Source organism: Pteronotus mesoamericanus, unplaced genomic scaffold (assembly GCF_021234165.1).
Source record: "Pteronotus mesoamericanus isolate MK-2021 breed Mesoamerican mustached bat unplaced genomic scaffold, CSHL_Meso_final scaffold_99, whole genome shotgun sequence".
In the NCBI taxonomy this organism is placed as follows: Eukaryota; Metazoa; Chordata; class Mammalia; order Chiroptera; family Mormoopidae; genus Pteronotus; species Pteronotus mesoamericanus.
Window position 1 is genome coordinate 15553912 of NW_026555330.1, and position 16542 is coordinate 15570453.

General features: G+C 54.9%; 2 protein-coding genes and 1 pseudogene across 2 annotated transcripts; 1 reads left to right on the forward strand and 2 right to left on the reverse strand.

Annotated features, from left to right (window-relative positions):
- Positions 1-858: 858 nt before the first annotated feature.
- Positions 859-3758, reverse strand: LOC129063854 (histone H2B type 1-K-like; annotated as a pseudogene).
- LOC129063813 (histone H3.1-like) lies at positions 3743-13804 on the forward strand. The gene is made up of 2 exons (XM_054564878.1): positions 3743-4096; positions 13440-13804. Exons 1-2 carry the CDS (start codon positions 3757-3759, stop codon positions 13754-13756), a joined length of 657 nt encoding a protein of 218 aa, XP_054420853.1. The 5' UTR covers positions 3743-3756; the 3' UTR covers positions 13757-13804.
- LOC129063767 (histone H1.3) lies at positions 8138-8917 on the reverse strand. Its single transcript, XM_054564832.1, has one exon. The coding sequence runs from the start codon at positions 8867-8869 to the stop codon at positions 8204-8206; it is 666 nt and encodes a 221-aa protein (XP_054420807.1). The 5' UTR covers positions 8870-8917; the 3' UTR covers positions 8138-8203.
- Positions 13805-16542: the final 2738 nt, after the last annotated feature.

The window sequence follows — 16542 nt, forward strand, 5'->3', positions numbered from 1 at the left end:
CCTCTTCGGGCAAAGGGACGGGCACAAAGAGCTTTCTGGGCTCTTTTAGAAAGGGCGTTAATGGCACTAAATCTCACTCATCTTTTGGAAAGGGCTCCATCCTCCTGGGCTAATTACCTCCCAAGGGCCCCACCTCCAAATACCATCACACGAGGACTTAGGATTTCGAAATAGAAATTTGCGGGGACACGGAGTCCGTACCAAGCAGGGGCTGCGGAGCCCTGCGGGGGGGGCGGGGCGGGGGGCAGGGCGCGGCCCCACCCTGCGCTCAGGTTGCCTCGGCTCCGCTCTGCGGCCCCTTTTCTGCTCCTGGTGACCTCACCCGTCTCACCACGTACACGTCGTCGGTGTCCGACAGGATGTCGCTGTGGCCGCCAGCGTCAGGCCAGCTTGCAGCTCCGGGAAGGCCGTGGTGCGTGGGCATGGCTTCGCTGCCCCCACCCCCAGGTCCTCCCGACCCCGTGCCCACCGGAGCGCTGCTGTGATCAATGCTCCTTCTCCTTCTAGAATTCCTTCCACGCCTCCGCCTGAGCCAGTCGGCACGGCAGCATTTCTCCGGAAGGTCTGAGACGATCAGCCCAGGCAAGTCGGGCAGCATCATGCTTGTTCTAAACCAGGACTTCGTGGGCGTGAGGAGCGGGGAGACCCTGAGCGGTCGCCCAAGGGGACGGCAAGTGTGCCTGAAATGAACATGACACTCTCAGCAAGGCCGCCAGCGGGAGGGGCCGGGCGGCCAAAACAGCAGCCGGCCTGCCTGCGGTCACACCACCCCTCCCTTTAGGACGCCTGCACCCACCCACCTCTCCACGGATATTCACTCTGTGTTGGGGACAGGAACTTCTGTCTCATCGACCCACTGATGTGTCCTGATGCCAACAATGGGACCGGGCACATCACATGAGGTCCATGACTGCATCTCGAAGGGACCTGAGCTGAGGGTGACATACAATGACACTCGTCCCAACCAGGCCCATGTTTCCTCCTCTGACCCCATGAATATCCTGACTCCATGGCCACCCAGGATGCAGCTGTGCACTCCCCTCGTCAGCTCAGATTACGCCCCGCGAGGAGCTGCCACCGTTCCCCCCAAGACACCGTGGACAGTTCTGAGGCAAGAAGCAGGAATCAACTTCGAGAGACACCAGACAAAACTACCACGTTGAGGCTAAAGTCAGCCTTTTATTGAAAGGGTAGAAAAAGAACCCAGTGAGGGACGCAGCCGCCAGCATCTCTGTGGATGAGAACGAGCCGATTCCTGATTAACTGACTTCCAGGATCACGCCCCTTCTCCAGGGGATTTCTGCCACCTGATGCACATCTGAAACACGTACGTGGGCCGGGGCGGCCTCGCTCAAAAGCCCTCTGTTACCACCCCGACTGGGTAAGCCAAACCCGCATGCCCAAGTCTAGCAGGAGAGGCCTAACCTACCCGCCGCCTGACAGGGGTCTTTACGGGAAGGTGTCTATACACAGCCCAGTTCACGCGGGTATTGGGGGCCACATTTGAAGTAATTATCAAAATAGTGCATGGCTTTAAAAGACAAAATGGCTGTCTGCCTTTATTACATGGAAAGAAACGCACTGATCTGGAACTATAAGGATTACAAGTTAAGGTTAAAGCAAATAAATTAGCAGTATTGAAAGCATGCAATGAAATGAAAGGCGGTCCTCCTTAGCATGTCAAAGTCCCTGAAGTGGTAATGAAATTCTAATTATTTCACCCGAGGAACTGAGATACGAGTACTGTGGCTTCTTTGGGTGTTTTTACTTGTTACTGAGCCAATTCAAGCACAGTCACTGGTCACCCGTGGGTCAGGTGTTGAGCCATATGAGGGACAGACAAGGCACGATGTGATGTGATCACGTTTACTGTACCTCAGTGTAGGTGCGGCGTGTACAACAAAGAAGCCAGGAACAAAATTATTTTAAAATCTAACCGATTAGACAGTTTTAAGAGCAATAAAAGGTGTTGATTAAAATACAAAAAACAGGATATTAAACTTTTTAGGACTACATGACAATAGTTCCTGCTGCACGCGCTTATTGTAAAGTCTTTGCTGTACTAATAAAAGTTCACAACGAAGCTGTCACACTATACTTACATTTTGAAGAAGGTCGCCTACAGAAACAAAATACGGGTTTAAATATCTCCAGATGCAGGCGTGAGTGGCTCTGAACGGAGCCTTTTCCTTTCACAGAGGCTGCAGCACGTCACTCGGCGCTGGTGTACTTGGTGACGGCCTCGGTGCCCTCGGACACGGCGTGCTTGGCCAGCTCGCCGGGCAGCAGCAGGCGCACGGCCGTCTGGATCTCCCGCGACGTGATGGTCGAGCGCTTGTTGTAGTGCGCCAGGCGCGACGCCTCGCCCGCGATGCGCTCGAAGATGTCGTTGACGAACGAGTTCATGATGCCCATGGCCTTGGACGAGATGCCCGTGTCCGGGTGCACCTGCTTCAGCACCTTGTACACGTACACAGAGTAGCTGTCCTTGCGGCTGCGCTTGCGCTTCTTGCCGTCCTACTTTTGAGCCTTATTAATGGCCTTCTTGGAGCCCTTCTTCGGGGCGGGCGCGGACGTGGTGCAGAGTAACGAAGGCAGGACGTTTGGAGATTGACAGGAACGGAACGAAGGCAAATCCTGACTGTTTGCGGCGCCCTCTGCACGGACTCACAACTCTAAGCTCTGATTGGATGAAAACTGGCCAATAAACTGAGGGAATATAAAGGTGGTGTCACACGCTCCTTCTCTATTGGATGAAAACAAACGCTTTCAGGAGGCCCTACAAATAAAAACAATTTTAAGAAATGTTTTGAAGTATGTTTTAAGGATTATGTTATTACAATTGTCCCCTTTTTTAATTTTAAGAACTATCTTGAGAAAACGTTTTTTAAGTTTGAGAATGAGCGGGAACCTTCCCGTTGGACAGAAAACCAAGGGGGAAGCCCTGGCACCCACGGGACCCGCCGGAGCGCCTCCGCGGGCTCGGGCGACCACGGCCCGGGCCACCCCGGCTCTCGGCCAGAGGCCCGGCCGGGGCCTTCGCGGCCTGTTTCATAAACGTCCTCGGAAGACTCCGCGTCGCTGCTTCTAGGTCAAGCTTCCTTAGTGCAAAGCTAGCTTATCGGTTCCCGCCGTTACAGCCGCGCTCACATTTTAAACGCATCAAAACCAGAGGGCATTCAAATTACCATTTTGAGTCAAACCCGAAGTAAAGGCTCCAGGGATTCGGAGGAATGAGGAGGCTGAGTGCGCTCTGACGCCGCAGTGAGCTAGCAATTTGCCTACCGGGCGGGGAACAGCGCCCGCGAGCGGCTCCGAAGGTGGATGTGTAACTGGGGGAGAAGGCGGTGGCGCTCGGGATGAAAGCGGGTTAACTCTGCGCGAAACGGCGGGTGTTTAAAAAAAAAAAAAAAAAAAGCACTTTCCATTTCGAACGCATTTTTTCTCCAAAGAGAAAAGCTCAAGTATATTGGCTGTTTCCCAGGGTCAAACTGGTGTGTACAAGGGGAGGAGGCACTGTTCATAAACCTAAGAAAATGATTTTATTTAAGCTACTTGGGAGAAGTCCTCTAATTCAAATTGACCAATGAGAGGCGCGCCGAACGGAGAAGGCCGCCCCCAAAGGGGCGAGCGCTTCCGGGATCTAGCGACCGAGGACCAACGGGAATCGCCCGCAATCCAATCAGAGTAATTCTGTTTTTGTATAAATACAGGGTCAAGCCACTTGCCTCAGTGCACTTACGGGAAAGCGCAGGCATGGCTCGCACCAAGCAGACGGCGCGCAAGTCGACGGGCGGCAAGGCGCCGCGCAAGCAGCTGGCCACCAAGGCGGCCCGCAAGAGCGCGCCGGCCACGGGCGGCGTGAAGAAGCCGCACCGCTACCGGCCCGGCACGGTGGCGCTGCGCGAGATCCGGCGCTACCAGAAGTCGACCGAGCTGCTGATCCGCAAGCTGCCGTTCCAGCGGCTGGTGCGCGAGATCGCGCAGGACTTCAAGACGGACCTGCGCTTCCAGAGCTCGGCCGTCATGGCGCTGCAGGAGGCGTGCGAGGCGTACCTGGTGGGCCTGTTCGAGGACACCAACCTGTGCGCCATCCACGCCAAGCGCGTCACCATCATGCCCAAGGACATCCAGCTGGCGCGCCGCATCCGCGGGGAGCGGGCGTGAGCTGCCCTCGGCCAGTGGCAACCTTGAACCCAAAGGCTCTTTTCAGAGCCACCCAAAGTGTCAATTTCAAGAGCTGTTAGCAAATGTGATGGGTATGTGGGTATGTTCCCCAAACGAAGCGGCGGACAAGGACGGGTACTAATTGCGGCGGCTGCGTGGGAGTACCTGTGGACGCCCTACTCCCTCGGTCATCCCGAGTGCACCCCCTTGTCCCTATGGCACCATCCAAATGCCTGGCTGAGCCGACCGAAATGTCCCCGCACCAACAACACTGCACCAACTAACACCTGCGGGGTGAGGGTGGGGAACAGCATCTCGCTAACGTTCTAACCCGGAATTCAGGACTGTTGCAGCAACTTAACGGCAACCTCATTGTGCAGAATGTCTGCCCCAGCTAGAGACACATGACATTGTCACTAAATCAGTGCCCAGGTCTTGCAGAAATAAAGCTGAATAACTCCCTATTTGCTGCAATCTTCAGTGAGAAGGCAGCTTCCACCTTCCGCCAAATGCAAGTGTTGTGAAACCCTCAGGCAATTGCAGAGCGTGGATAGGAACGTTGCTTACCGAACCGGGAGTGCCACCGTGGGGCATTTGGTAAACAATGGAGGCTCTTTAGCTAACAGCTCTGCTCTTTAGTAAAATCAAGACCTGGTCTTGAACCACAGAACGTGGTCTTCCCAGACCTTCATTGAGCAACTGAAGACTCTCACTTGAGAAAGTCTTCAGTTACAGAGCCCAGAATTCGGGTTCAGAAACACCTGGAATAGCTAAGTGGAATACAGAGCAACATAGCGATTTGTAAGTGACTGTGCAAGAGGTTTGCAGGCTTCCAGTCAGAATATCAACTTCTTTAAGAGATTATTTTAAGGCGGAATTCAGGAAAGCAAATGGAAGCAAATGAAAACTGGAAGAGGGGTAAGGAAAGAAACAACAAAAACTGTGCTTCCAGCTATTAACACCTTTATTTGTAATAGCCTTAAAGTGGAAACAATGTAACAACTTTGTCTCTTTCTATTGGCGAATGGTTACATAAATTCTAATACAACTGAACCCTATTCAGCAATTTTGATACATGTAACAATCTGGCTGGATCTCAAGGGTAAAATGCTTAGTCGAAGCCTGTCTCAGAGGTTACATAGTGTATGATTCCAGTCAGGCGGCCTTCTCAAAACGGCAAAAGCAGAGAGGGAACCCAGGCAAGTGAGCGCCCCAGGACAGGGAAAAGGGGGTGGATGTGACTCTAAGGGGGTCACATAAAGAGCCCCTCGGTGATGGTGAAGCTTTGTACGGGCATCGCAGTCGTGGTCACGTGACTCCGCGCCTGGTGCAGGCTTGCTCAGGGCTAGCCGCGCGCAGGCCCAAATGAGGGCCTGTAAAACTGGAGAGACTAAGGCCTGGGGTCCAGCTGAGAGTGAGTTGCCGGTGTCAAGTGCCTGGTTTAAATACTATAATATAATTGCATAGGATGTCACCATTAGGGGAAACTAGATTCAATGGAGGGTTTGAAACTAACAAGGAGAAATAAAGCTGTATCTATTGTTTAGCCGTTGCTACTTAGCATTGCTTAGGCTTCTGTGGTTTGCTTAACAAATCAACATTTTCAAGTTTGTTTGCTTTATAAACAGCAGAGAGAATCTGGCTTTCTTCTGTCGCTTGCGGTGGTGACATACCCCTTTGGCAGAGGTGTGTTTCCGTTATGTTGGCATGTGATTTTGTACACATTGCTGCCCCTACCTCAAAAGTAAACTGTGTTTCCAAGTTTGATGTTTGTAATCCCCAGTTTTCTGACGGGTTCTGGCTGAGTTGATCCACGGTGTTTAGGAGAGTGTGCTTGGTGCATCACAAGGGGACAGTGTTGAGGGACAGACACCGCCAGCCCACAATGGCACCGCCGGTGCTGAGCGCTCAAGGCGCCATATCCGGATTTAGTGCCTGGTCTCCCTGCCCTTTGAACTCTGCCCCGGATCATAGTCTTAGGCAGCGAGGTGAGGTTTCTGACCGATCACCAGGAAAGTGATTCTGTTCAATTTATCTTTCTACACCAGGTTTCTGAACTATAAAACAAGTATTTTAACTATTCCTAATGCAAATGCTTTATAGTGAAGCCACCATAAAAGTGCTTTGTAAACTGTTGTAAGAGACAACAGAGATTTTTTATATAGTTATGGTGACCACTCGTTTGAATATCTAATTCCCCCATAATTCTTATTCCTCATCACTCTTCTCAAATCCTAACTCTCTCATCCTGGATATGAAAGGCCTCACGGCTGTCTTCCCGGCTTTCCTACTCAATGCAATCTCTCTAGTTCAGATTCTTTTCACATTCCCCCACGTACCCAGGTCTTCTCAAACAAGCCTCTCCCGTAAGAGGAAGAAATTATGGGATGCAGCTGTGACTGGGAACAATTAAACTCCTGGTTAGAAAGATACAGGTTACAGGTACGTTCGTTTAAAAACAAGTTTAAATAATAAAATTTAAGAAATGAGTGTCCAATCGTGGGTGCTGTAAGCAGAATAACACCTTTACCAGAATAAAGTGAAGACACATTCCAGCCACAAGATACTCGGGGCGCAGGCCTTGGGCTCAGGGGCTCAGGACCGGATGCCTGGCCCCTGTGGGTGCCCGAGGCCTGCAGCTACCTTTTCAAAAGGACATGTTTAAATACTTAAGGGCCACAGGAGAGGAAAGTTAGCAGCATTAAAGTGTATGGAGGGCATTTGAGTTTGTAAAGTAATACGTGTTTCACGAGTAACACATCAACTAACAAGGAGCAGGCGGGAATAACTAGGACCGGAGTCGAGGACTCAGAAGGGGCACCAACTTTGTCTCAAGATACGCACAGGACCTGCACATCGACTCGGAAACATCGCCGAGTGCCCCTGTCGGAGAAGCCGCAAGGGCGCCGTATCCCTCGGGATCAGCCGCCTGCGCACATCATGACTGGAAATGCTCACTCCTCATCCAGTTTACAGCCCCAAAGAGCCTGTAGAACTCAGAACTTTGTCAAGATTTGCCAGTAAAATTAAGTGGGCTTCCCTGAAATTAAAAAAAGCCTCAGTCGCAGAGATGAAGCAGAAACCGCGGGACAGGCAAGTGAGCCGCTCTTAACGCGCCAGTGCCGAGCCTGGTCGCCCCCAGCCCAGGAGCCCTCCGCCTGCCGCCCGCGCTGCCTCCTGAGCCTCGTTGTTGTCGCTCCTCCCTATTCTCCTTGTTCTGCAGCCAACGGTGGCTCCCTCGATCCTCCTAGCAACCTGGGGGAGAAACCTGTCAAAGAGGGCCGATTACACACCACGGGGGGGGGCGGGGACGGAGGTGACACTCTCACCTTGGCCCCAGGGTGGCAGCTCACTTAGCCGCAGAACAATCGCGTGCACACCCCCTCCCCCTCCCCGAGGAGAACGCCAGTGGCCCCAAGGGGAAAAAACCCAACTTTTCTGACTGCTCCCCAGGACGGAGGGGACGCGATGTTTCAGCCTCTCCTGGGCACTTTGGCCCGCGCCCACGCACGTGCAGCCGGGGTACGTCCTGCGTAGCTCTCAGTAACCTCTGCAAACCAATGGGAAAGGCAATTTTAGGAAACACCCAGACGAGAAACCCTTTCCTCGGATTGGCTGATGTACGAGAATTACTTTTTCCTCTCCCAACGTGTCTGCGCGCGGGAAGCGGGGCGGCGAGACGCGCACCTGCGGCGGGCCGGCTGCGGCGAGGAGCTACGCACGCAGTCCCGGGCGGCGCGACCACCGCGCAGGGCGGGGTCCTGCCGTGCCGCTGCGCGAGACACCTAGATCGGCAAGGGCAAGGGAGAGTGGAGAGATTAACGGATGTCCCAGACCCAGAAAGCGGGAGTTTCCTCCAAGGTCTGCCCTTGACCCCGTCATATATTTAAAAGGCGCCCCCCCCCCACTAAGTGAATCAGTGACCTGAAGGAAAACACACACACACACAGTTTGTGGTTAAGCTCTTTTTCCTGAAAATGGTGGGTGGCTCTGAAAAGAGCCTTTGAGATTTTCAAAGCAGGGCCTGCCTCTAACTTTACTTTTTCTTAGGAGCCGACTTCTTTGCCTTTGCAGCCTTCGGTTTCGCAGCTTTGGGCTTGGCCGCCTTGGGCTTCGGCGCCTTGGCCTTGGCTGGACTTTTGGCCGCCTTCTTGGGCTTCGCTGCTTTCACCTTTTTCGGACTCTTGGTCACCTTCTTTGCCCCTGCAGCCGCCGCCGGCTTCTTCGCCTTCTTCGGGGTCTTCTTGGCGCTCTTCTTGGGGGTGGCTGACCCCGCCGCCTTCTTGGGCTTCTTGGCGGCCCCGGCAGACTTCTTGGGCTTAGCCGCGCCCGCCTTCTTGGCCTTGGGCTTGGCCTCGCCGGACGCCGCCTTCTTGTTGAGCTTGAACGAGCCCGAGGCGCCGGTGCCCTTGGTCTGCACCAGGGTGCCCTTGCTCACCAGGCTCTTGAGGCCCAGCTTGATGCGGCTGTTGTTCTTGTCCACGTCGTAGCCCGCGGCCGCCAGCGCCTTCTTGAGCGCGGCCAGCGACACGCCGCTGCGCTCCTTGGAGGCGGCCACGGCCTTGGTGATGAGCTCGGACACCGGCGGCCCGGACGCCTGGCGCTTGGCGGTGGCGCCGCCGGTCTTCTTCGCCTTTTTCTTAACAGGTGTTTTCTCCGCAGGGGCGGGAGCAGCAGGAGCGACTGGAGCGGTCTCCGACATTTTTCCTGTTTTGCCCGGAAAGACAAAAAGAGACTTAAAGTGTCGGAGCGGCGTGGCGCGGCGCGGCGGCGCGGGCTTATATAGCGAGTCGCTGGGAGGTGATTGGCTGCCGGCGCGCGCGCCGCGCCGCCCGGGAGGCCCCTGCGCGTTACCGGCTGGCTGTGCTTTTTGCCCCTTGAAAAAGAAGAAAAATATCAGAAATCTGTGCACGAAGCAAGTAGGGATTTGGGGGAAACGGCCCCGAGGGTCTTCGGGCTGCCCCCCGCCCTCTTCGCCGCGCCTGCGTCCGGAGCCGGCGCCCTGATGCTGCCCTGACTCCCCCAACTCCCTTTGGAAGTGCGATCCAACTGAGACAACTTTCAGGTTTTCCTTAAAAATACTATTTTTCTCTGGTTTCCTTGCACATATTTTTTCCAGGGCGTCGTTCTACACACTCTTTTCTTTGCAAGTTTGGGTAAATAAACTCGTGTCTACTCAAATACACAAGGAAAACCAGGTTTTTCATGTGAGCAGTAGCACAGCTGGAGACGTTTGCCCTGGGCCCCGGGGATTCGCGGTGGGGGAGAAGGTTCTGCGACTGCGAGGGACGCTATTTTGGAAAAGATATTTTGTTTTCAAGTTAGGTCCCAGGGTTCTCGGTGATTTAAACATTTTAGGAAGGATGGGGGCAAGGATGCTCCTTTCGTTTTTTAAGTGGCCAGTTCTAAGTAGCCAGCAACCTTCCATAAAAAATTAGTCTGGTCTACTTCCCAGAGCCAGAGTGGGCATTAGAGAGCCACCACTCTTCCCACAAAGAACAGTCACAAAGCAGCAGAGTAAGAGTTCACGAGCTGTCGGCTGAGGGAGCCTTGCCAGGCCACGTGCGTTTTGTCCCGTCGCCTTACAATGGTAAGTTACTTAATTACAGGCACCGCATCCAACAGATTTTTTCCCCTCTAATATTCAGCATAGAGTTTTGCACATTATTTCCTATATTTCAAGGTGCTATTTAAAAGGCAAAACTGATTTGGCCTTTTCAACAGTGCAAGCAGGGACACAGGCTTAGAAAGACAAATTTCTCATTGAAATCACGGTGTGAATTTCCGTGAAGAAACTGTGAATCGCAGCTTAAATCTGTAGCCGAACGTGTCCACGGAAGGGGCTGAAGCGGCATTGCACCACAGGCGTGCGGACTCGCCCAGACCACCCTTGCAGCACAGCAGAGCTAACGGAGTTCGGTGTATAGTGCTAATTAAGCACAAACCAACATTGCCCACCAAATAACCAGGTACTGAAATTAAACCTCGTGTTGGTTAAAATCAACAAACAAGAAAAGTATTTGGTGTCTAGTGTTTCGCCTGATAAATACCCCTATTTCCAAAAACCTAGTCGACCTGGCCTGCATTCCGTGCAATTGGAGAGCTTCCTCATAGAACACCAAATAAAATTATCCACGAAAATCACTTGGGTTGTTTTTACATAGTCCTTCGCTGGCAGGCACTGACTGGAACGGCGTCTCTGGGACGGAGACCACATTGCATCCCACACGCGAAGGCTGCGCGTGAGGCGATGCGCTCACGGGGCTGGGTGCTCAGCGCTCGCCCCGCTCGGCGGGATTCCGCGGTGTCCAGCGGAAGGGCCGCTGGGCTCCGCGGCGCCGCTGTGGGCAGCAACGGCCACAGCCATGTGTTAGCCTTTTCCCTTTCTGTGCAGACCCTAACGTCATCCAGCCCTAAAGGTAACAGTAAAAGTCAAATGCGTAAAAGCTCACTAATTTGGCCACCATTCGAGGGACACTATCCGTTGTTGGCAATTGCTGGAACTGTCCCCGTGTGGCGTGCATTTGACGCGCGACGGTGGAGCGCGCCTTCCACAGCCTCGGGTTGCTGCTTCAGCGGCCGCCTGTGGTCCCTTAGGTCACAAGCAGGGGAGAGGCATTGGAACGGAGGGCCAGCTCCTTCCTCCTGTGCAGTTCACAGCGGTCCTCCCTGAAGGGCCGGAACCGAGACAAATGCTGTCACCTGAAGAGGTCTCCCCAGCGGCCTGTAAGGGGGCGGGGCCGCGCTGCACAGTCCCCGCTGTTGCTTAAGACCCTCGCTGGGGCTGTTCGCAGCACAGAGGCGGCTCCTGGACACTGGCTCGGGGCCCTGTGACAGTGACCTTGAAGGCTCCCCCTCTGACTGCGGCAGCCCAGCGAGGACGCTGTGCTTTTACTTCTGAGTCCTCAGGCTGTCCACACCTGAGGACCCTGGATTTCCACCAGGACAAGATGTAAGGCGCGGCAGCGGCGACCTGCAGACAAGCGGTGGACGGCCAGCTCTCGACTTCGCATCCTCTTGGGGGCCGTGTTCGCCCCTCGCCACGGCGGGCGACGGGGAGACCCGGCGAGCGCCCACCGGTCCAACACTGGGCTGAGCGAAGGGGGCACAGAGGCCTGCGCGGCACAGGGACAGCGCCGTGGGGCTGCACAGCACGCCGGGCTGTGCGTTAGGATGAAATGTGCTCAGAGGGCCAGGAGGAGTCACCTCTATTTTAATTTCCTCTCAGATGGTCTCACCGGAGGTTCTCTCCCACCTGAAGCTCCCCTCCAGGCACTACTGCATCTTCTTAATTTTAGTTCCTAAAAAGGGCCACCACGCTCAAACTTGCAATGTCCTTCTTACATCTCTCGCCCCCCGCCCCCCGCCTCTCCACCCCCCCTCTCCCCACGCCCCCTCTGTAATCTGGGAAACCCAGGAGTTGGCTAATTTCCAGTGCACCTCAAAAAAAGCCCAGACTCCACTTCCTCTCAGCCTCCCACCCCCGCCCCCATCTGCGCGGGAGGCTCTCCGGAAGGGGTTCTCGCATCAGCCGGCCCAGCAGCGCTCAGCCTGCGCCTGTGCTGGCAGAGGCCTTGCTCGAGGCTCCGTAACTGAAGACAGGACTTTTCAATGTTTTTTAGGCCTAATCGATTTGAATTGAAATCAGCGCACGTGGCTAGTGTCTAATGCAGGGCAGCACAGCTCTACTGAGCTCTTCCCCAGCCTGCACGCGCCCCCTGCCCCCCCACCCCGCCCCAGGAGGCAGTTCAGTGGACTCAGGGTTGGACGTCCAGGCGACGCAGCCGCACAGCTGCCCCCACCCGTCCCCCTGGCGGAACCAGGAGCCTGGGAGCTGCCTCGGGCTGACCTCTCACCTGGACCTGATTTTTCCCTCCCCTGTAGGTGGCCGTTTCTTTAAAAGACCGTGTTCGTCGGTGCTCTCTCCCTCCCGGGAGCACAGCCACGCCTTCCACCCTGTCACGCGCGCACCCCCTAAACCCCGAGGGTTCCCATGGCGCTTGGGAGCAGGAGAGCGACGGGCGGCAGCAGCTCCGCGCGGCGTGGCCCCTGAAATCCTCTCCGAGGCCCCCTTTCTCGGACGGCCCAGGAAGCCAACTGGGGCCCCGCCCCCACGCTCTCCTGGTGCTTCTTCTATTCTAAGCGCCTGTTTGTTTCACGGTCCCCAGCTTTATTCAGCTTACATCAAAATTAAAAAGACCAAACAAACAAAGCGTTTGTCATAGTAAACCTGGGGTTCGTACACTACCTCGGCATACAGTAGGCCCTAAGTTGTTGACTCACTCACTCGCTCAATGATGGTCGTTTTGCGGTTTCTCCAAAAGATGAGTGTGGGCGATACCGGCCCCTGAGTCGGCTTCCGTCTGTCTCAGGCTCTGGGTGGAGGGAACGGTTCATCTTCTCGTCGTGTCCACGGAATAGGGTTTCCACGCGTCACCCCTGCTGCACGTAGAAGGCGCTCAGTGTGGTCGTGGGGACAGGGGCCGGATGCGGGCCTTTGTCTGTTAAACGCCCCAACCCGTCACCTGCGACCAGAATATCACTGCAGGTGCTTTTTTTACTGGGACAGCATTTCACAGCGTTTGTTCGTGTTATTTTTAATTCTGTTAATTTACACACTCGTGTTCACCAGGACATACTTTCACGTCTTTCCTGGCACAGATCAGAGTGGGTGGCAAGGTCACGAGAATCCAGAATCGTAGGCCTCAGAGCTCCCCCCGCAGCACCAGGCGCTGGAACAGGTTAGCTCTCCAAGCCCGGGGGCCTTCGTTTTTACAATGCAAACAGTGCTTTACAAATATTGGAGCGGAAGGCACTGGCTCCCCTCCCTAGGGCGCCCTCTCAGGAGTGCGGACCACGACGCGCAGTATTACGCCCTGCAGGTGAGAAGCTGCGATGGCTCGCCCAATGCTGTATTGCCAGAGTTGTAAAGGTCAATACTTGTGGTCTTTAAATCGATCCTCGCACTTAAAATTAATTTAATTCTGGGATCTCCCGCTTTTGTAAATAAATGTAGCGTGATTGCTTCTTTTTATAAGCGGTCATAGTGGTCAGGACACCCGCACGGTACCAGCGATCGCAGCAACGCGCGGGCATAGGACTCGAGGCCACAGAAACCAGCCACTGCGGACTCCGGCGGGGAAACAGGAAAGAGTCAGACGCTGAGCGCGATTCCCCGCCCCCTGCGCGTTCCGTTTCCTGAGACGCGCGCAAAAGTCATATATAAGGGGCTGCAGCCGGCGCTTCTGCGGAGTGTGATCTTTAATTGCGCTTCACCATGTCCGGTCGCGGCAAAGGCGGGAAGGGCCTCGGCAAAGGCGGCGCCAAGCGCCACCGCAAGGTGCTGCGCGACAACATCCAGGGCATCACCAAGCCCGCCATCCGGCGCCTGGCGCGGCGCGGCGGCGTGAAGCGCATCTCCGGGCTCATCTACGAGGAGACGCGCGGGGTGCTCAAGGTCTTCCTGGAGAACGTGATCCGGGACGCCGTCACCTACACGGAGCACGCCAAGCGCAAGACGGTCACGGCCATGGACGTGGTCTACGCGCTCAAGCGCCAGGGCCGCACCCTCTACGGCTTCGGCGGCTGAGCGCCTGTCCCCGCGGCCCTCGCCCTGCGGCCCCGGCTCGTCCACAAAAGGCCCTTCTCAGGGCCACCCACCTGGTCACACGAAGGGCTGTTTGTAACCTCAAGGTAGTGCGCGATACTTTGTGGCGGTGATCTGTTGACATTCTTTTAACAAAATCACTCCTTTGCAAAGGCCGCCGCTCTCCTTGGGGGGCCCTTTCCCAGTCGGCGGCCCTGAGCTAAGATGGCGGCTCTCGCGTGAGCCCAAAGAACAAAGCAAATTGCGGGGGGTGGGGCAGGGCGGTGCATCCTCCTGCGTCTGGAAACACCCTGTTTGTTACCACCTGGAGCAAGTTTCTTTTGGGATGGCAGCAGTTCTCCAGTGTAAACGATAGCTAATTGGTTCCACCGTGTTCTGGGGGCCTTAGAATTCGTTTGCCCGGGAGGTTGCACTGCCTTGCACCTGGTGTCCTGTAGGGGGCGCCCAGGTTCCGCGCGGGCCTCTCTGCGGAAAACCCCGGGAGAGCCGCGGACAGAGTTAAACGCTGGTTCTGCTTTTAGCAAAAATCAGGCCTGAAAGACCACCTAATCTTTGTCTCACTCAGTGCATTCCTGAGGGCGTGGACCTGTAGCCCGACTTAGGTCATTGCTCCAGAACTGTGATGATTAACTCAAACCCTCCTTCGTGAGTTCTGTCCACCGGCGGCCTTTTCCCCCGGTGACCCGGCCAGCACCCCTCCTCCGTTTCCCCGCAGGCAATAGCCGCTGTGTAGGTCAGGTCCTGTGCATCCTAAACCCCTCCCCGCCCGCGCCACTTAACCCTGCCCCCAACCCCGTGAAAACACTCCCAGTCCACCTGTTCGGCGTCTTAGGACAGTTGTTTACGGAAGTGCCGTCCGCTATCAATAACTTACTTGGGTGGACAATAATTTAGCTGGTCCTCCTACTCTAACCATAACATCCCAACTTAAATTTTTAATAGTCTCTCTCCTGGTTTCTTCTCTACCATATGCAAGAAAGAGTAGGTTTACAGTTGTATGTGAAAGTTTATTCTTGTATTATATATTATTGGATTATTTTCCATACGAGCAACTATAAACCTACTTTTACCCCATCCTGAATGTAAATATATTTCAGTATCTCTCAGCTTGATCCCCAACCCCGTCAATTACTAGACAGATCCTTCCCATTTTATCAAATTTTCAAGGCTTGAATACTCGAGTCACTAAGATTATGGTTTCTGAATGGACCACTCACTAACAAGTAGAGTTGTCATGGGTAACAGTGACTTACTCATCTCCAAATGCAAAGTTATGCTAAGGGTTTAACCTCTGCTCCACCTGACCCCGGTTGTTCCCCTGCCTTCCCAGGCTCCTCATGAGGCTGTGGGGCGCCTCTCCTCGCCCAGGTCCTAGGTTTCCCCCTGATCTTTCCCAGCTTTTTGGGGTCCTATGCCTGTTTCCGATTCTCCCCAGAGAGCTACCCCCCGAGGTCCATTCTTGTCACTTCCTAGGTCCTCCGGGAGCCAACCCCCGGGAGTGCGCTGGCAGATCACCACTCAGGCGCCCAGGGAAGAACCGGAGCGTCCATGCACGGTGGCAGAATCCGCCCCTTTAAAATATGCCTCTTTGGCATAAGGACTATTTTGAGTTAAAGACAGTGGAAATGAAGCAGGTGCAAAAGTGGGGCCCTGACCCCGCCTGTCCTTCCGAGAGAAGATGGCGGCCCCGTGTGAAACGCGCCCTCCTTGGACACGCCCAAACGGGCGTTCCTGTAATCGGAAGGGAGGCTGAGGCTGAGAGAAACCTGCACCGACAGACCTAGTTAGGGAACCCTTATCTTCCTTCCGCCTGTCCGGACGTTTTGGTCATGAGTTGACAAAGCCCATTCTGTTAAACGCAGGATACAAGGGCCAATCACTTTTGGGCTCTTCACTTTCCTGGGAAGACTTGCCTATACATGGAACAATATTAAACACAATTTGTTCGCTTGTCTCCTGTGAATCTGTCTTATGTCCACTTAATTTTCAGGCCCAGCTGGACGTCCTTCAGGAGTAACTTCTGCCTCCCAGGGTACCATCCGGGTCCTGCAGTGGCCGCACTCTACCCGCCTGCGCCCTGCCCGACGGTCGCTCCACACCACGGCGGCCAGGTCACAGCGGCTTGCCCAGGTCTTCCTTTCCCTACGACGGTCCCCAGTCAGGTAAACTCTCTAGTAGGTGCCCTTGCACACTTTTCTCCTGTTAATGTGTTTCTTCGGGGCGAACACATTTCCTCTTCTTCCCTTCTGGGCTTTTTGGCTGGTCTAACAATCAAATTCACATAGGACAGATTAACAGGAGAAAAGCCATGTTAATTGTGTTCATACAAAAGCACCAGAAAAAAGAAGACCCAATGGCAGTGGGGCCCGGAGACTCGTCCCCGGCCTGAACTCGGAACGAGGCGGGGCCTGGCGCCAAAGGGAGGAGGCCGCTCACGGAGCTGGGAGCGGAGATCTGGTGATCGGTCGGCTCCTGGCCCCCAGGCACCCGTTCAGGCCAAAGCAACCGGTAAACGGCGCTCGTCACGGGACAGGCCGCTACTCGATTCTCTTAGGCATGAAAGTGTTTTCTGAGTCTGCTGGGTCTTCACTGCCTTGAGGTCAAAATAAGTCACACGCCGACGTGGTCCGTGTTGGGGGTGAGCTCCTCTGCCCCCCTCCACTCTTACATCCCTTTAATTCGCAGGCCCAGCCATGGACGTGGAGAGGGAAGGCAGAGGTCGCATCGGACTTCCCTGCAAAGGCTAGAGCGTCAAAGAGGTGTCCCGC